The 20,956-nt window shown below is 43.1% G+C and overlaps 1 protein-coding gene across 1 annotated transcript in view; it reads left to right on the forward strand.

The window, feature by feature from the left end:
- The window catches only part of vps13d (vacuolar protein sorting 13 homolog D), a 90,505-nt gene extending 70,618 nt beyond the window's left edge, over positions 1-19,887 (forward strand). Inside the window, exons 57-69 of the mRNA XM_022741902.1 lie at positions 5,001-5,171; positions 6,303-6,407; positions 8,135-8,284; positions 8,802-8,951; positions 9,642-9,738; positions 9,837-9,985; positions 11,654-11,788; positions 12,548-12,715; positions 13,447-13,579; positions 15,164-15,359; positions 16,397-16,528; positions 16,620-16,860; positions 18,941-19,887. Of these exons, the coding sequence (XP_022597623.1) occupies positions 5,001-5,171; positions 6,303-6,407; positions 8,135-8,284; positions 8,802-8,951; positions 9,642-9,738; positions 9,837-9,985; positions 11,654-11,788; positions 12,548-12,715; positions 13,447-13,579; positions 15,164-15,359; positions 16,397-16,528; positions 16,620-16,860; positions 18,941-19,072 (1,959 nt within the window). The 3' untranslated portion in view covers positions 19,073-19,887. The remainder of the gene's footprint in view (positions 1-5,000; positions 5,172-6,302; positions 6,408-8,134; positions 8,285-8,801; positions 8,952-9,641; positions 9,739-9,836; positions 9,986-11,653; positions 11,789-12,547; positions 12,716-13,446; positions 13,580-15,163; positions 15,360-16,396; positions 16,529-16,619; positions 16,861-18,940) is intronic.
- Positions 19,888-20,956: the final 1,069 nt, after the last annotated feature.

Genomic DNA, 20,956 nt, shown 5'->3' on the forward strand with positions numbered 1-20,956 from the left:
TTTTCACACTTTTTTGCACATTAAATTTTTATTTTAAGTGAGTAGTCTGCATTTTCTTATTCACAATGACAAACTGAAAACATATTTAAAAAAATTTTTGCACATTCATGAAAAATTAAAAACTGAAATCTTTCATTTACAAAAGTATTCAGACCCTTGGCTATAGCACAGAAATTATGGTCAGGTGCATCATGTTTGCCTTAATTATCCTTGAGTCTAGAACTTGATTGGAGTACACCTGTGGCAAATTGAACTGATTGGACAAAGTTTACACTCATACCTATAAGTTCCCACAATTTACATTGCATGTCAAGACAAAAACCAAGAGGTGATAAAACGAGAGTTACGAATGTAACTGCGGTTCTATAAATCCTGGATGACTGCCAGAGGTGGTGCTTTAAGCACTGGATCTTGTGTATTCGCAGGTCGAGAATTTAATATCAACAAAGTCACCTGTGTCCCCAGATGACCCGAGAGAGGTTACATCTTCCAGTGTCATCAGGGGATCAGTTCCTACCAAACCTTATCTGACATACACTTGCAGTAGCGCCAAATATAGGCTCTAAGGACCCTTACTGGGCATAGCAACTTCAACTTCTCCACTTCCCCTGATGGGGGATCAAACTGTGGCAACTGAATAGGCTTGTTGAGGTGTTAGCGTGACAGCACCTTAGGGAGAAATGCTGTATTAGGCCACAAAGTGACACCCGAGCCATCTGGGTTCCACCTCATGATTCACTCACTGACAGAGCTGCAGGTCACTGACGTGCTTGGCTGAGGAAACGGCAAGGAGGAACGCCGCCTTAATGGACACCCACTTCAGCTCCGCCCATGTCAAGGGCTCAAAAGGAGACGAGCATAGAGCATCCAACACCAGGGGCAGGTCCCAGACTATAGCTCTTGCAGCACTTGAGGGACACACCCTCCAAGCCCATCTTAAGAAAAGGGACACTAGACTGTGGTTCCCCACTGTAGTATTGTCGACCTGAGCGTGCCAGCATGAAATAGCAGCTACATATACTCTCAATGTAGAAGGAGAACGGCCCTCATCTAGGAGAGACTGAAGAAACTCCAAAATGATAAGTACGGTGCAATGCACTGGGTCCTCGCCCCGACCTACACACCAACGTGAAAAGAGTTTCCACCTGTTATCATATTGTAAACGGGTGGAAGGTGCTCTGGCGCTATCAATAGTCTTTCTGACTGCCTCAATGCAAGTGTTCAGTAGCGGCTCAGGCCCTCCAGGGGCCAAAGACACAGTTGGAGGCAGCCAAATCTGACCCCCTAACTGGGATAGGAGATCCATCCTGTCGGGGAGGTGCCACGGTGAGCTGTGGCAGGGCCTGCACAGCAGGGGGAACCACGTCTTTGCTGGCCAGAAGGGGGCCACCAGTAGAAGTCTGTGGCCCTCTTGGTGCACTCTCTGAAGTATGGGCAATATCAGAGGAACTGGTGGAAAGGCATAAAGTAGGCTTCTCGGCTAGGCGTGCGCCAGCGCAACCTGACCCAGAGGACTGGTCTTCTTCATCAAGGAGAACCAGGGGGGCAGTGGGTTGATGCCTCGGAGGTGAAGAGATCCACTTCGGTCCTGCCGAAAAGACCCCAGGTGGTGTGCACCACCTCTGGATTGAGTCGCCATTCCCCCAGTTGGAGCTTATGATGGGAGAGGAAATCTGCAGCCTGGTTCCTCTGCCCCAGCAAATACATCGCCCGCAAGCTGGCCAGCTGCGGGGCCGCCTATGTCAGCAGGTCCTGTGATACCTGCAGCAACCGTGCTGATTTGGTACCCCCCTGGTGGTTCGAACCCATGGGGATGCCCCTCTCCATACAAGGCTTCCATGGGGCCGGAGCGAGGAGGCACCACGTAGATACTCTCCGCCTCCAGTATTTGTGCCACTTGGCATCCAAGTGGAAGCTATTCAGCCATCTTTGCAGAGGGCGGAGAGACAGTAAGCCCAACCGGACATATGGCAAAGCCTCGCCCTTTTGGAAGAAAGCACGGAGCCGCAGAATGTCATCCACATGCTGAGTAGATGGACAGGCCCTCATAGTGACGTATGTACCGTGGGCCACAGTGGAAATTAGCCAGGAGTCGGAAGTGTGAGCAGCCCAGCATCTGAACTGCGGCTGGGAAAGATAACCGACGACCAGCCCCCAGGGATCAATCCCTGGCCCCATGAACTCTGGAGGTCCTGGGGTCGGGAGGACAAGCGAGGTGGGTCACGATACTCATGCACTGGTCTCTTGGCAACAGGGCGCTGGGGCCCATGGTAACCCCTGGTGCAAGGTGAGGGCACTGGTAGGGAGAGACCTCAGGGGGCAGTTGCAGCACCCCTCAGTCTGCCAGGAGGGGGCACAGTTCTTTGGAGACTCGAGAGCTGCCGTCTAGTCCTTCCAGCCTGGACGGTATGTGCCTCTACAGCTGCTGAGTTAAACAGTTCCCCTGGTTTCACCGGGACACTGCAGAGGGTCCTCCTGTGTGTCTCTGTCAGTGGTGACTGCGTGAGCCAGACCTGGCTGCGAGTCTGCACCAAGGTGGACATTAGGTGTCCAAGCTCCCTGGACATGAAGGCGAAAGCCTGCAATGAAGCAGCACTAAGGCTAGTAATAGAAGCGTCCATCCCCGCTTCCTGCAGGGAAGCTGAAAGGGCGAGCATGAGGTGAGAGAGAGAGTTGCAAATCCGTCCCATGCGAGCTGCTGCATCATAACCCCTGCACAACAGATCATCAGTGACCTGGCACTGGGGTCGAGGACACCTGACATCTGGTCTCAGAGCCTCATCAGGGGGCACTATGAGGGATGCAGTGGCAGACTTAATTGCTGGCATGCGATCTAGGCCAAATTTTGCTTCATCTTGCATAGCAGCCAAGGATCTGCTGTCCAAAGTAAGATGGGAGTGCCTTCTAGTGTCCTCCCAGCATGCATGCAGCTCCCTCAAATGCTCCTCTGAGGGGGGAACAGTAAAGGCAGTAGTGGTTGGCCTGTGTCGAAAAAAGGCGCTAACAGGCACCAGTTCAGATGGCATGTCCAGCTGCAGATGAGCTAGGGCCATGTGGACAGTAGCCCTTATAGAGCCTATGCCAGTGTCATCCATGGAGCTGTGGAGCGAGAGCCCGGCTCCGAAACTTGGGATGCACCCTCCTCATCATCATCGTGGAAGAGGGTGGCCGAGGCCGCTACTGCAACAACATCTTCCTCAGGGAACATTTTAGGCAAGGGAGGAGCAGGTGTTTTCTGCATCCTCTGTCAGAACACTAGAGCTTACCCTTCTCAGTCTTAGCCCTCTTCCTGGTGGAGGCAGCAAAGGCCACCTCAACCTGTTTACGCCTGAGACAGGTAGGTTGAGCTGGAGCCAACTGTTCTTTAGAGGGGAGACTCTCCTCACCAAGCGACTGCTCCACCTCCGCCAGCCTGGTGGTCTGTAACGCCCGGGGCATGAAGCTGCAATTCATGCAAGGGTGCTCTGAGAGGCCCTCCCTCAAGTGCTCGAGGCTGAGACAAGAGGGGCAACGATTGTGGCCATCCTCTGGTTGAAGAGGGGCCATGCAAGCACCACAATAATGGGGTGTCAACATGGTGGTAACTCGCGGATACACGAGTAGAAGATACTGTATGTACACATTGGAGCGGAGGTGAAAGCACCACCTAAGCCAGTAAAAGTTACCATTAGTAGCCAATGCCACTAAGTCAGACCCAGCTGACACGCTGTCTGACTGTGGTCTGAGCAGAAACAAGGTACAACCTACCTCGTTATGGGAACGGGGAGTGAGAGCACTGCCGTCACCAACCTTAGGTTGCTTACAAACAGATTCAAACAACCAAAACACAAGGCCCAGCGTTGTGCTTATCTTATTACTTTTTTTTTGATTAGTAGCCAAGAACCTTATTGCCCTTAACTGTAAAACCAAACTACCACAGCTAATCACACGCTGGGAATGGCAGCGAGAGCACTGCCTTCTCAAACAAAATTCAACAGCCACAATAAATACTAGGCTGTGCGACTAAGAAAACGCAAAAAAAAATCAGCTGGAGTGAAAGCGCTCCCGCTCAATTTCCACAAAACGCAACTAAAAGATTATTATACAGAAGGATGAAAGAAGATGAAAAGGAACTGATCCCCTGATGACACCGGAAGATAGACCCTCTCTCGGGTCATCTGGGGTCAAAGGTGACTTTGTTGATATTAAATACTCGACCTGCGCATACATGAGACGGAAAATCCAGTGCTTAAAACACCACGTCTGGCAGTCAGGAAGGATGAAATAGAACTGAGGTGAGGCATAGATCAGGTTGAGGGTATAAAAAAACCTTTTCTAAAGCCCAGGACAATGGTGGCCTCAATAATTGTGAAATGGAAGAAGTTTGGAACCACCAGGACTCTTCCTAGAATTGGCTGTCCAGCCATACTGAGTAACCAGGCCAGAAGGGCCTTGGTCAGGGAAAAGACCAAGAATCCAATAGCCACTCTAACAGAGCTTCAGAAGTCCTCTGCAGAAATGGAGAACCTGCAGGAAGAATGACCATGCCACTGTGAATAAAAGGCATATAACAGCCTGCCAAACAGCATTTAAAGGACTCTGAGAGCATGAGGAAAGAAGATTCTCTGGTCTAATGTGACCAGAAATTTTACTCTTTGGGCAGAACTCCATATACTATGCCTAGTGAACACCAGGCACTACTCAACACCTTGTCAATATCATCCCTACAGCAAAGCATGGTGATAGAGTGTAGATTGATGGTTAAAAATGGCAGTTTTATCAACAATAAAAGTGTGGAAGGTGAAGGGATCTGAATAGTTTCTGATGCAACTCTATGTCTTTAATGAGGAAATTGAAAAATGTCATTATTCTGTTTCAGGAACTCCTCTGTGGAACTTTTTGTTCTGAGATTTTACTGTTGGTGCAGTTCACAATCATATATGTTCTGTCACAGTTTCATGATTTTCTCCACAATAATTTTCTTCAGTTTTATTTTCAATGTATGACTTGTACCCCTTAAGGTGAAGGGTGGTGTGGCAGGCCTGTATGATGGAGCAGAGGTGGTGCTGGGACCAGACTCAGGGCTGCTGCAGCCTGGCCCTGAGCAGCAGTTCATCAATCAGAAGATGAGACCTGGTTCTGGGGTACTGTCAGTCCAGGTGCTGCCAGACGGACCCACTCGTGTCCTGCAGGTGAGAACAAAACCCAGTAAAACTAAAAGGGAATAATAATTTTTCACCACTAATACCAACATATGTTACTTGCCTTTCAGGTAACCAATGGCTTCTTTTCATTTCCATACACTTAGAGAATGTTAAAAGCCATTTAATTTAGGCAGTTATTCACAGGGAAAACAGTTGAGCTCTACTTACTCCATGCTTAACAAAGATACTCTCTCCCTATGAGGCTCATAATTCTTTTTAATGTATATTTTATTTTTGTTCTGTCATGAGTGTACCATTTTGTGGTGAGCATTCAGGATACACTCCCATTAGGTCGTACTTGTATGTAAAGAACTAAGATGAGGGTCTTTATTCTCTTTATTCTTTATACTCTTCATTTGAGCCAGATGGGCACTTAATGACCCCAACTTAGAACATACAGGTCAACTGCTCTGTCGTGCCTCTCCCATTTCATCTGAATGACTATTGGGTTCAATCGCCACTCGCCCAGAGGGGGCTTCCCGCGGGAAAGCATGTCTGCAGCCTGGTTCTGCACCCCTGGCAAATGCATTGCCCTGAGACTTGTGAGGCAAGGCCCACGGAAGAGGGCGGCAGGAAGACAAGGGTCGTTGACAAAAGTCATTCTGACCCTGTTGACCTTGGAGGCCCACGCCTGAAGTGGATGGTGCACCCTTTGGAAAGGGTAGACAACACCCAAGCGTCTGAATTCAGGACTGGCCTGGAAGTCAGGCCCGACCTCAATGACCTTTGGGTGGCCTGGGAGGTCGGTTGGTGGGGTCCCCCTGTTTGGGTGCCCTATCCCTTGGTGCACGAAACACATGCTGTGGAGGGGCCCGCTGGTGGTGCCTCTGTTGAAAAGAAGAGTGTCTGGCTCTTGAAGGGCTATGATATATCCCTATCATCGTAGGTCTGGAGTGGTGGCTCTGGAACCATAATGGCAGCAGCAGTAAGAGGACCACCAGACTGTAAATTAAGAATAAGGGCCTTAATTTGGGCAAACTCTGAGGCCAATGTGTCCACCTTGAGAGCCAAAGGTTCATCATGCTTCTGTTTTTTCTTCATGCTAGAGTCAGTCAGTGAGTGATGATGAACCTCATCATTTCTGCTCACAGACATTTGCTTGGCTTGCCCTTGTTTCAGATCAGTGACTTCAATCAGAGGAGAATGATCCGCAGCTCACCCAGCACAGAACACGATAGGAGCAAGGAGGATGTGAAGAAGAGAGAGCCTGAGCAGGAGCTGGAGGTATGGTTAACTTTGAAATGATTTCATGGCACCATTTTACATGCACCACTGATGTTCATGCCTGGAAAAAATCTCATAGTAACCATACTACACATTCATGAATCCCCACTGCTCTGTTCTTGTTCTGTTGTTCTTTATTTTGAATATATGTTTAATCATATTTATTCCTTATTTTATTTGTTATATTTAAAAACAAAATATCTGTCTGAAATCATTTGCTGAAGCTCATTTGGTTTTACAGTCACTGTGTTGGGGCATTGGCAGTTTATCAATGATTGTAATCAGGAATTTATAAAATATTGATATTAAAAATATTAATAGTAAACAGTAACTTTCAAATTAATTAAAGTTCCTTGGGGGGACCATCCTGAAACAGTAAAAGGATAGCCAATATTGGTGCAGCCTCAGAATGTTGTTAAATGAAGACTCACACCCTTTGAAACGTGAATTTCAGCTTCTTCCTTCTGGATGAAGGTTCATAGTCCCAAAGGGCACAACAAAGCAGTATAGAGGGAGCTTTGTTCCAGCAGCCATCACTCACATTAATAAGTTGAAGTGGAGTGGTACTGCATTGGAGCAATGTTTTGACTTATTTTTGTGTTTATTTTTGTTTACCCTTTGAATGTGGTGTTGCCTGTGCTTTGTGTATGTGTGGGACTGATGACTTTTTTATTGCAAACAGAATTTACTATGGGTACAAATAAAGTAACCTGAACCTACCAAATCAACAATTAATACAGTTTAAGGATTTAGAAGTTCTACTGAGTATAGGTTGGCAATATTCTGCTGTGCTCTGGTATCTGGCACCAGTACGTTATCAGCAGATCCTTTAAGTCCTGTAAGTTGCAAGGTGGGGCCTCCATCTATCAGACTTGTTTGTCCAGCACATCCCACAAATGCTCAATTGGATTGAGATCTGGGGAATTTGGAGGCCAAGTCAACACCTTGAACTCATGTTCCTCAAACCGACCATTCCTGAAGCATTGTTTTATTGTGGCAGGAGCATTCACTGCCATTAGGGAATACTGTTTCCATTAAGGAGTCTACTTGGTGTGCAGCAATGTTTAGGTAGGTGCTACATGTCAGAGTAACATCCACATGAATGGCAGGACCCAAGGTTTCCCAGCAGAACATCGCTCAAAGCATCACACTGTCCCTGCAGGCTTGCCTTTTTCCCATACTGCATCCTGGTGATATCTCATTCCCAGCTAAGCAACACACATGCACCCGGCCGTCCACATGATGTAAAAGAAAACGTGATCCATCAGACCAGGCCAACAAGTTCTGACGTGCCCATTGAAGGCACTTTCAGCGGTGGTCAGCAGACCACAGAGGTAGCTGTGATGCACTGTGTTGTGACACCTTTCTGTCAGAACCAGATTTAACTTTTTCATCAGTTTGTGATACAGTAGCTCTTCTGTGGGATCAGACAACACAGACTATCCTTCACTCCCCATGCACATCAGTGAGCTTTGGGCACCCATGACCCTGTCACTGGTTCACCAGTTGTCCTTCCTTAGACCACTTCTGGTAGCTACTAACCACTGCAGACCAGGAACACTCAACAAGACCTACAGTTTTGGAGATGCTCTGACCGTCATCTAGCCATCACAATGTGGCCCTTGTCAAAGTCACTCAGATCCTTACACTGCCCATTATGCTGCTTCCAACACATCAACTTCCAGGACCAAATGTACACTTGCTGCCTAATATGTGTTCATTTCCAGGTGTTGGTGAACTTGGATGAAGGCCTAGGTGTTTCATTGGTCAACAAGGTTCCTGAGGAGCTTGTGTTCACTACATTGTCTGGTATAGATGTCCACTTCATTCGCACTGCTGCCAACGAGGTGTTGGAGCTCAGCATTCAGAACATCCAGGTGAGCTGACCACAGCTATGAGAACATTCATATATTCAAGTTCATGTTTTATATTTTTGTCTGTACAAAAGTATACAGGGCAGACAGACAGGCCGTAATTTAAAAAACTTAAAACTTCAAAAAAGTAAAAAGAACCAAAAGACATTATGGTTGTCTTATGTGGCAAGCTGCTCTGGACCACACTCATTACTCCAAGTGGTTCTGCCCTGTCCCAGAGGTCAACAGCTATGGAAATGCAGATCCAGACCACTAACTCATCAGCAGGACCCCCACAATCCCATTCAGCAGGAAACATTTGATGTTGATCAACTGATTAGTCGACATGTAACACCTAGTTACTGTATGGCTCTTCAATCAGACAAAATTACATCTGATACCACATTGCTGCATGTACATTGTGCTGGTTTGATCCAGAAGCTTCCTGTGAATACAGTCTGATCAATACTGGAGAGTATTGTAGTGGAGAGTTTTAGTGGAGAGTGTTGTATAAATACTTTTGTCATGTTATGGTTATCAGGTGGACAACCAGCTGCTGGGCACCACCCAGCCTGTGATGTTGTGTGTCAGTCCCAGTTCCAGTGACAGCAGTATCAATGACAGTGGTCCGGCCTTACAGATCAACTCTGTCAAGGTTCCCAGCAACCTCATCCTCACTGATCTCTTCAAGGTGAGTGAGTGAGTGTGAGCGTCTCACGCTGAATCACTGCCTTGTTACATTCAATCACTATGCCCCAAAGAATAATGGGGGGTCCAAGCGCAATTGGTCTGGGAGCCACGCATACAAAGCAATGTAGCTCCCAGTATCAGTGGTGCTAGGAAGCCTATTATTATTCAGATTTTTTTTTCCCCCATTGGTAAAAGTGTTACTGCAGCATAAAGAATGGTGCACACACCCCGGACACCAAAAATGACATGTCTGGTAACCAGAAGAAGTATTTTAGACTGGAACTCTCACATCACAGTCCATCACACATTCAAAAACCTTACATGCATGTGTTTGCTGAAAGTAAATGAATATCCTATTTCCTCCTAGAATTTTTATTTTTTTCAAAATCGTGGAATATGCAAAACATACTTAGGACAGTAGTTTATATCACTCTGAGGGGTCTCTACAAAATTTGGCACAAATCGTCCACTAGGGGGCTCCTGAAACAGGTCCAACTTGCGTTGCCTTGATGGGCGGCCGCGCACAAATGGCTAAGGGGGCTTGGAACCCATTTATACAGGTCTAGTTATAGTTGTCTTTCTTTTTGAATAATTCCTGGTTTCTTGTGCACATCACAAAAGAAACTTTTCTGATGCGTTAGAGTGATACTAGAATCTTGTGATTAATGATGTCACCTTGATGTGTTCACAGCATCTCATGGTGACAGCCCGACGCTTCACTGTGATCATTGAGGAGAAACTCCTGCTCAAGCTGCTCAGCTTCTTTGGATATGGACAGACAGAAGCTGGTAGATTGTTATTTGAATGTCATTGTAAATATATGTTAATATTTATAAGCAGGTCAGATTTTCTTTAAAGTAAAAATATAAATCATATTTGAATGCAGAGCTGGAGAAGTTGGATGAAAACCTCCATGAGAAGCCCAACGAGGATGCAAGTTCTCCCAAACGTTACTACTTTGAAAACCTGAAGATTAGCCTCCCTCAGGTCAAGCTGAGTGTCTTTACCTCTCACAAGCTCCCTCCTGATCTCAAGGTAAACTAACATGGTCATTTTTTACATCTTTATTTTTAAAATGACTCTTCTTCCTTTAGTCAGACTCAATGAAATCATTTAAAGACCCCTTCTCGATGAAAATCATGTTTTTAACCTTGTTAACATGTTGGTTTTATATATTACAAGACACATCATGAATGAAATAATCATCAACACCATGACTGAATGTTTCCACCTTGAAATGCAGTGAACCAGTGACAGTCTCGAAACAGACAAACAGATTCAGACAGGCTGGGTTTCATATGTCACACACCTAATGAACCAATCCTGTCAACTTGTGGGGACGCGGGGGCGGGGCTAAATAAACATGAAACCTTGTGAGTACACAGAGAGAGAGAGAGAGTTAGCATTAGCACAACCACTAACACTGTATCAGCCACTGCCAATTACAAGCTAACAAACAGTAAACCAATAAAAGATGCTAACTACACTAACTGTTCTGATACGTCTGCTACTCTCTGATTCTGGTCTCAACAGACTCCTCATCTGAGTCTGGGTCTGACTGAGGGCAGGAACTCACTGGATGCATGTGCTTTGCGGCTGCGGAACGTCTTAGTTTTCATTTCGGTGCACATGTTAACGGGTTAGAGCGGACACACTGGCTGCATGAGACATGAGGGACATGCACGTCTCGTGCCTCACACCTCGGAGCTATGTGACATGATCCAGAGTTTTGGCCTCTCACCTATTTTATTCATGTAAAGCAACGCAGCAGCTGAGCAATGGTAGCCACCCCACTTATGCATTGCAGGAAGTGTGTTCCTGCGAGGCTCAAACATGAGGCTGAGTCTCTCTGATGTTTCTTCCTCTAATCACCTTGATACTCTCTGCTCTTTCACCTGTCAACCTGGAGCAAGCAGGTGGTGGGCTGCGCATAAGGCCTGATCCAGATTTCTCAATCAGGAAGTAAGAGTAGATGAGCTTCAGACCCAGCTTTCCATTTTTTTATTTCACTTTTTATGTGGGAAAACCATGTTAAACAAAATATTAATCAAAGCAGAGTATTTTTAAAGAGTTTAAAATTTCTGGAAATAAACTTTAATCATTTAAAACTTGTCAAAAGTTATCAATGAGATGTGGTTGCAAACTCTTATGCTGAGAAAAATACATAAAAAGCACATAAGACCATCAATCTATTATCATCATGGACAAAGATATTTTAAGTGTGAAAAGAATTGACAAGAATAAAAAAATCAAAACTGATTATGCTGATATGTGACGATATAGGATAAAGCCTGCGGGATCGGATTAGAAGATTCAGCAGTATTTAAAACCTAGTAAAGGTCTTGAAGTCATTTGAGTCTCAACATGACTATTGGAGTCAGTGACAGGTCAAACTGGTAATTTTTACCTTTTTAGAAAGTAAAGATATAAAGACACAAATAAATCTGAATTAATCAAGACGTAGATTGGTTCAGCCCTGACCATTTGCAAGTACTAGCAAGTGTCACTTACTTAAAAATCAGCCTTAAATTAAGTGAACATTGTAAAGTTCCAGTTTTGTGCATCTATGGATCATGGAAAATGATTTCAATCTGTTACTACATTTTCCGACAGCTGCTCTGCTTTCATATGACGTGTTCTTCATATGGCAATTTTATTTATTTATTTATTTTTTTCATTTTATCTTATTTTCTTTTGCTATAGGCTCTGAAAGGCACCCTGGGCTTTCCTCTGGTTCGCTTTGAAGACGCTGTCATCAACATGTACCCGTTCACTAGAGTGCACCCCTACGAGACCCAGGAGATCATCATCAATGACATCCTCAAGCACTTCAGAGAGGTCAGAGGAACACACATATATATTAAGCATGACTGGGAGTGCTGTTTTGAACTTATTTTTTTAACTGACCGTCACAGTCCAAACTTAGAAAAGAGTTGAAAACATTAAATTTTGGTCCTTTTTCCAGAGAACCTGCATGGTTGATCAGAAGGAAGAAAATGCAATTACTTTATATCGCTAATACAATTTGTTGCATAACTCTTTGTAATGACTGTTCTGTTACTGTTCAGCTTTAAGAATCAAACAATTCTTCATTAAGCTGTGATATTTGCCAAAGGAGGAGTTTTTAAGTACAGACTTAGTAGGGTGCTCAAACTTTTGCACATGCCACAATTACTGTTTATTTATTTTTTAAGACCGTTTCAGTCTTTTTAAACATATTTCATCATTTTGATGCCTTCAGCATTATTCTACAATGTAGAAAAAAAGAAAAACGCAAAAATTCTTTTTGTTTGTTTTTCTTTTCCTACCGATATTTAATGATTATGCTCATATCTGTTAACATGTTTGGCCATAGATGGGCCCAGTCTTTATTCCCTGTTTGTTTTTTTACATTGTGGCCTGCTGCTTCATGCATCCTGAGGAAACAGAGGAAGCTGTGGGTGCAATTAAAATAGTATTATATTAAATTGTACGAATAAAAATCTCCATGTCCTTATTTTTCAATTGTAGAGTCTGAATATTTTTGCAGATACGTCGGTGTGTCATGTAATGTAGTAGCCTGGCGGATCATTATCTGTGTGGTGTTTCTGTATGAAGGAGCTGATCAGCCAAGCTGCTCAGATCCTGGGCTCCGTGGACTTCCTTGGAAATCCAATGGGCCTCCTCAATGATGTCACTGAAGGCGTGTCTGAGCTCATCAAGTATGGCAATGTCGGTGGTCTTATACGAAATGTGACCCACGGTGTGTCCAACTCTGCTGCCAAGGTACATCTCTGCTTAGCTGTATAACTAACTCTTTTTGTGTCTGGTTGCTTTTTGTAGTGTATGTTCAGTATATTTTACAGAATTCTTTTTTGTTCAAACTGGTGCATCATAAAGACTTTTAATTTATTGCTTGGCTGTGGCATTGTTGTTTTATATTATGCAGTTTTTGCATGCATCTGTCTACCCACTTACACATGAACGTATACCTGTAACAAGACTAGGTCAAAACATAGTATACTTGTGGACCGTGTATGGTCAATGTACAAAATTGAGGATGTATTTCGATGATGTTCATTGTGTTGTATTTGCATAGTGTCAGCAGGTTTCAGCCCTTCATCTATTTGTGCTGTGATTTTTGTATTTACATATAAAATGATCACAGAAAATTAGAAACGACGAAAGTATCTCTCTTATCTGTCTCTCACACAGTACATAGCCGTCTTCTGGGTAACTACCATAATAATAGTGGCGACTGTCTTCTATGGAAAGAAGCAAAAGTTTTTTCCAAAAAATTTGTTGCTAGTTGCTTTTTTTTTTTTTAAAGTTGCTAAAGGGGGGTCCAATGGGAAAAGTCCAACACTCGGCTGACCAATGGCTTAACTTCAAACTCAACTCTATCGCTCAATCACTCAGTCACAGACATTTGGGGAAAAATAGTAAAAAGCATGTGAAAATTGTAACAGTGGAAGAGGCCATGTAGTGTAAACATCCTCCTGTTCTCTGTGTGTCAGTTTGCAGGGACTTTATCCGACGGGTTAGGGAAGACCATGGATAACCGACACCAGAGTGAGCGAGAGTACATCAGATACCACGGAGCCACCAGTGGAGAGCACCTGGTAGCAGGGATTCATGGACTGGCTCATGGTAAAACCTGGAAACATTTCTTTGTCTGATTACAGTTACAGCTAGTGGCCAAAATAATTGTTTAGGGAGTTTCTAAATTAGCACTTGAAGCCTCCTGGACACCTGGACATTTTTGGGGAGCTTGAAAAAGATGGCAAAATGTAAACTGTACATTTTTGTACATGTTGAACTGTTGAAAAGTGAGGAGCAGCACATAGAATGTGAATTAATGAGGCCTATAAGAAAAACAAATGTTGACAAGTTTATAAGATGTATGTGCACAAAAAGTTGTTTAGTGTCCTCAGCTGTACACATAACAAAGGTGCAGAATTAGCTGTTAGTTCCAACGATTTGATCAGAACCCTGCATTTTAATAAAGCCATAGATTTTACACGGAACCTGGTGAGGACCAAAAACTGCTGTTTTAAGGAAAGACAGCTCATACTTTTACTGTGAGTTTATGTCCGAATAAACTGCACAAACATTGTGATTGATACTTTGATAAGTGTGACATGCATTCAGAATTATGTGTATGACTTGCTGACAGACATGTAAACTGACTCATTCACAATGTTATCCTTGTAATATGTGAGAGAAATATTTCACCGTCAGCCGTACAGTGTCCTTTCATGATCTACAGCAGCTGATAAATAATGTTTATTAAATCCTGTGTTGACAAATATTTTGCCAGTTTGTGCACTGAGATAAGACATGTGGCATATATAGTTCAGTTCTAAATTATTAATCCCCTTCAATTCTTTCACATTTTGTTATGTTGCAGCCTTATGCCAAAATCAAAAATCACATTTTCCCTCATCAATCGACACTCAATACACCATAATAACAAAGTGAAAACAGAACTTTAGATATTTTTGCAATTTTATTAAAAAGTAAAAACTGAAATATCACTTTGACATTAGTATTCAGGCACTACTATCAAGGTCAGGTTCCTCCCATTTCTCTTGATCATCTTCGAGATGTTTCCACACCTTGGTTGGAGTTCACCTGTACTACATACAAGTTCACCTAAAAATTGATTTCACTTGTTCCCAGCCAGTTGCTTAATTTCTTAATCAAAAAAATGTCCATAAATAAGCTGTCATTACTACTTCCCTGCTGAATCTGCATCCTTGGCTATTGGTTGAACTAACCCAGTAAATTGTGGAAATAACATGCATGGACTCTTCTATGTACAGTATCAAATCAACAGAGGGTTTATTTCTCTGTTGCCCAGTATACAGTATACAAAAGCAGATCAGTCATATTGGCAGTGCAGATAATATCTAATACACACATATCTTAAGTACAGTGAACATACATCAAATTATTCTCTGTAGGATTCAATGTTCAATTCAATCCAGCAACAAAGAATAACTGCTGTGCTGTGTCAGTGCTCAGGGATTAATCAGATGCTTCAAAGCTCCAGTACACTGTTTCCACGGTTTTATTGCTGCAGCCCTGCACTGTATAATCTCATAGGCATCAGTGTACACAGATTGTGCATGAGAAGCTGGACACCTTAGTGATCCCAGTCTTTCTGTTCTACTTGAAGCCACCATCTCTGCAATTTTGCATGTCCTTTTAAATAAACTCCCACTCCCCCAGGTATCATTGGAGGCATGACAAGCATCATCACCTCCACAGTGGAAGGAGTGAAGACAGAGGGTGGAGTCAGTGGCTTCTTCTCAGGCCTAGGTAAAGGTCTGGTCGGAACTGTGACCAAACCGGTGGCTGGAGCTCTGGACTTTGCCTCAGAGACCGCACAGACAGTCCGGGACATGGCTAGCCTCAGTAACCACAGGTGGGTTAAGTCTGTTACCTGTGTGACATGAGCTTCTAAAAAAATGTCTTCACTTCCTTTCTGAGTCAGAGAAGTTTTCAGGTCTCTGCAGAGAAAACATGGAGATCTGAATTTTCTGCAGCTTAACAGATAATAAAAGTGGAATAACAAACCTGGATGTTACAAAGGCGTCTGCTGTGAGAATCAAGTTTAAAGGTTCTGTGAATGAGATTTTATATAGTGGAGTAATGAGCAGTGAAATAAAGTCCAAAAACAACAGATGCACACAGTTAGACAGATATTTCCTCCAGGTGATGATACAGACAAAGTACAGAGCTAAAAGAAGGTTGAATATTGGACTTTTATTCATCAGGTTGAAAAGGAAAAATAACAATGCTCCCTAACTGCTGGATGTGGAAACTGTTGTTGAAAAGAAAAGATCACTATATCAACTTAAAGGCTGTGTTGTTCACACCTTGTTTCTGCTGCCCCCAAGCAGCCAAAAAATGAATTATTGCAGGTTTAAGGTGAGGTAAAGATAGTGGTTTTAGTTAAATATTAATAAAGTAAACACATCTTGTCTTAGGTGACTTTTGACTTTTTTATTAAGATCACCACCTTTTATTAACATTAACTGAGTGCTTTAAGCGCCAATAAGATAAGTAGATTTTATTTTCTCCAGGGGTGAGATTAGTTGCCACAGACTGTGTTTCATGATGCCTCCAGACCATAGATACGTCTACATACAACACAGAACATAAATACATTTCTGCTGAATACATGTATGTTATTGAGCTATGGAATTTAGCATTGACAACGAATTGTAAACAACATTTAGGGATACATTCAGTATGAACATTTTTCTGTGTTTCTGTTTCTGTTTATCAAAAGTGTGTCCTTATTATATTAACAAAAACATAGTAATAATTATTTAAGATAAAGTAATTTAAGATATAAGTATGGCATCCAGAACTTGGCTTGACAGGTCTGTGAGGTTCCTGCTTGAGCAGTGTTGTGTATTGTGTGTAAAGTGTGTGTGTTGTTGTCGCGTTGTGTAGGCTCAGTGTACAGCGGGTCAGGAAGCCTCGTTGCTGTAAAGGACCCCAGGGTCTTCTGCCTCGATACTCTGCCACACAAGCTGACGGTCAGGAGCAGCTCTTCCGCCTCACAGACAACATCCACTCTGAGTTGTGAGTCTCACTCATTTCACTGGCTGAGTTTAATACCGTATTACCTGCAGTTCCTTCAGACAGAGGTGTTAACTCTCATTTCTCCCACCAGCTTCATTGCAGTGGAAACCATTGACAGCTACTGCGTCCTCATTTCCTCCAAAGTGGTCTACTTCCTGAAGCCAGGGGACTATGTGGACCGTGAGGCCATCTTCCTAGAGGTCAAATATGATGACCTCTACCACTGTCTGGTCTCTAAGGATCATGGAAAGGTGTATGTGCAGCTCACCAAGAAGGCTGAGAGCACCAGCAGTGGTGTGGCCATTCCGGGCCCCTCCCACCAGAAACCAATGGTGAGACACCCATCTGACTGATCTTTCACTGACAGCCTCAATGTTTCCTCACTTCCCTCCACTGGTCTCTCTCCATCAGATAGTTCTGGTTGTATTTGTCCAAGTTTTTAAATTTCTGCCTCAGCATTTTCCAGGGGGTGGAGTCTGCACAGCTGGCCATCACTGATTGGTCAAACACAGCCACTGCAGCCTCTTATCATTCACAAAACAAGGAAGTACTCTAGCATTAACATCGGTATGAGAATCAGCCTTTTCTTGTTGTTTATTAACATTAAAAAGCAAAGTTAGGCTTTGCTGTCGGATTCACTGCTTTTGAAAGACAGAGATGATGTGAACAAGCTGAGAACATGAGCAAGCTAGAGAGTGAATGAGAGGGGGGGTGTACAGAGAGCAAAGAGAGAGAGGGTTTATTATTTAGATAGTTTCACTGTAGTTATGTTCTACAGAAGAAATAAATACCCATCAAATTCTCAGCATTCAACAAACTGCAGCCTCCATCAAATTGAATCAACACGTCTCCAAAACAGTTTCAACACAAACTGAAGAACTTTCATGAAGGAGAATTTATTACTGGCCTGTTGGATTAGACTGCATTAGCTTTAGTTCAGTGTACCGAATAAAATGTCAACTGCTGCTTGTCTCTAGACCAACATCTCTGATTTTTTCAGTTATTCAAATATTTCTAGCAAAGCCCTTATAGGCAAGTCTCACCACTTGGCAGCCATCTTGTCAATGCCCCCAGATAGTTTTTGTGTCAATGTTTGGCTGCACCCTTGCCAATCCTACAAACCAGGCCTTCTACAAACCGCACCCCCTTCAAACCATTTTTGGTTCAACTTCCTTCTACTTCCTTTACATGCGTCCTTCACATTCATTCTATGGCTGGATATACTTTACTTTTCTATTCTTTTCCACAGGTTATACAACGCACGCACAAGGTTTCACAATGCCAACTTCTTTTGCGGCTCAGTCGGGAAGCAGCAGGCATCCCTGTTTTTATGCCTCTGTGCCAGCGACAGTCAGAGCAGGAGGCCGTTTTGTTTTCAGGTTGTTTTCAGGTTGACCTTAAAGGAACTTCTTCAAATTTGACACAGACATTCACCTGGACATACATTTTGGTGGTCAAAGGTCAAGGTCACGGTGACCTCACAAAATGTGGTTTTGGCCTTGTGAACCGATATCTCCATAACACACTGAGTGAATTTCTTCAACTCTGGCACAAACATTCACTTGGACTCAAGGACAAACTGATTAGATTTTGGAGGTCAAAGGTCAAGGTAACATTGACCTCACAAAACACTTTTTAGCCATTACTCAAGACTTCACAGCAATTATGACAAAATTTCACAAAAACGGTCCATATTTTTATGACTCTGAATAAACAGGGATGTAATCTGGAGCTAGTCTGAGTGGAGGAGGCAGACGAGCACCAGGAGGTGATTCTAGTTCTTGTAGAGACTCACCCTTTAGTCAGGAGAATTACAACACATGAATCCCACCTGTGGGTGTGACATCACCCTCTGCATGCTGCTCACCTACACACTCATCATCTTTCCAGGGACTGAAGGAAAAAGACAGTCTACCTTCACCTCAGAGTGACCATGAATGTTTCCAAGTGCACCTTCATTAAGAAAACCCTGAAAACCTCCAGAAACATCAATCCTGATCACGTCTGTACGCGACACAGTCAATGAAGAGTGCGAGCGCTGATTGGTTGTCACATCTCTGAGCCCATCAGAGCAAGAATATATGACTATGATCATCTGAAAAGACTAAAATATTCTGTAGATTAATCAGGTGATCATGGCCCTGCCCTGACCTGGCCAAGTGACATGTCAAATTATACCTGTATTAATTTGTGGTCTTTCAGGACCTGCATGACAGATAGACTTCTTAGATCAGGAATGTTAGTGACTGTGTGGAGTACATTGTACATGTTGATGAAACTTGTTTTTACCCCTAACACCGTCTGTCTGTCTGTCTGTCTGTCTGTCTGTCTGTCTGTCTGTCTGTCTGTCTGTCTGTCTGTCTGTTTGTTTGTTTGTCTGTTCAAGAACTAATGTCACAATCCTCTCCACAGGTCCATGTGAAGAGTGAGAGTCTTGCCATCAAAATCTCTCAAGAAATCAACTATGCCAAGAGTCTGTACTACGAGCAGCAGCTCATGCTGCCTGCCAGTGAGAATGAGGACTACTTACTGCTGGAGTCCTGATCACCTGTCTGAAGGATTCCAACCTTTCTTAAATCCTGAATGGGTAATGACTTTTATTGATTTTTGTAGGCTTCTGTTTTGACAAGCTGCAGTAAAGGGAATAGTCAAGCAACCATGCACGTGGTTTAGTGACATGGCCTGATACTTGACAAAGCACATACATGTACATTACATAAATAACATATGCAAGACAGTGTTAGTTTGACCGTGTATATGTAAAAAACACTTGTAACAGCAGATGTACACATCCTACAGCTGTTCTGTATTTTGTGAATAGACAGAAATGTAAATAGAGCTACACACCAACACTAACGTAGTGTGCATACTTGACTGATTATGAAGTACGGAGAATAACAACAGATGCTGAAATAAAGTCAAATGTAACAAACTGCCTTTACAACTCTATGTGTATAAGAGACTATGACTGTGTGTGTGTTGGGGGTTAGGGTTGGGGGGGGGGGGGGCTGTAGCTCCCTTGCCTCACACTGGAGCTGTCTGTCACTGTCTCTGCCTTTTTCAATCAAAGACCTGCATTTTAATGAGCCTGCTGTTCTTTCTTACCAGAGTTCTCCTCTCAAAGACAATGTGGACTTCCCTCTAACCAGGCTTCTCTCTAAATTTAACACAACTTGTTGAAGAGACGTTTGTTAACTGTCAGAGCTTTGGGGTTTGGTTTGGTGTCAGATGAGATTTTCTTGAGCTGAGTTTGAATTGTGTGGTAGAGAGGAGAGAGGAGTTCATGATAGGCCTCAATTTGTGATTTTGTAAAATACTGTTCACATAGACACTGCTTTAAATAAAGCACCACAACTTCAGCACTCATTGTGTGGGACATATTATTTCCAAACTCTATTATCTCCAAAACAGATGTACAGTATTCAATCATATACATACATGTATATATATATGTGTGTGTGTGTGTGTGTGTGTGTGTGTGTACCGTAGCTGCTCAGGCTCTGTGATTATGGAGTGTTGATTGAAGAAAAAATGATTTTAATATTTGAGGCTTCAACATAATAAAATGTGAAAAAAATGAAGGGGACTGAATACTTTCTGAATGCACTGCACCATATTGATGTTGGACATCATCATTAGTGACAGTAGATGCAAACATTTTCCAGTAATAATTTTGTGATTGACCTGGATCCCAATTACTCCACAATCTAATAGTAACACTGGATTGTGATCAACTCATTTTAATTAATACTGATTGATGATTAGAAGCTGAAAACTAATGACAATTCAGTCAGCCTTGTGTGGTGACGGGAAAATTATACCTGATAAACAGCATGCTAGCATTGTCGCTGTGGGCCGGTAGCATGCCGATGCATTTAGCCACTGGGTCTAAATACAGTAAGAGGCTCCAACTGCCAACCTCAAGTCTGAGGACACCATATGTGAGTGTGTCACTTCCACCACAAAAGTATAAAGCTAAATAATGTGACTATCACTTTTCCCATGATTGTTTTTTGTCCTCTTGTCTCAGAATGTATAGCTTCTAAATAATAGGGATAGAAATATAGAAAAAATAAAATAATAATTTTTGATGAAGCCTTTGAGAGTGTGTGGAAGAAGAGCAAACTCAGTCACTATACGTGAGCAGCTGCACAAGGGAATAAAAGCTTCAGATGTTTTTCTGTAAGTTAGTTGATTTCTGAGAACTTTAATAACATTAAACCTCCCTCACCACAGAATAAACAGCCTGACCAGTCAATACCTGATGGCAATGTTCGGTCTGAGCAGCCCTCATGACACTCTCACATGGCTCTGTCTGACCTCCACATATGAATGAACACATCCATGTTTTTAGCAAGTAGAGTGAAGTTGAGAAATGCTTTTATTTTTGTAATATTGTATCTTGCAGTGTCCTATATGGGTTATACT

Source organism: Seriola dumerili, unplaced genomic scaffold, assembly GCF_002260705.1.
Source record: "Seriola dumerili isolate Sdu_G_001 unplaced genomic scaffold, Sdu_1.0 BDQW01000056.1, whole genome shotgun sequence".
NCBI lineage: Eukaryota > Metazoa > Chordata > Actinopteri > Carangiformes > Carangidae > Seriola > Seriola dumerili.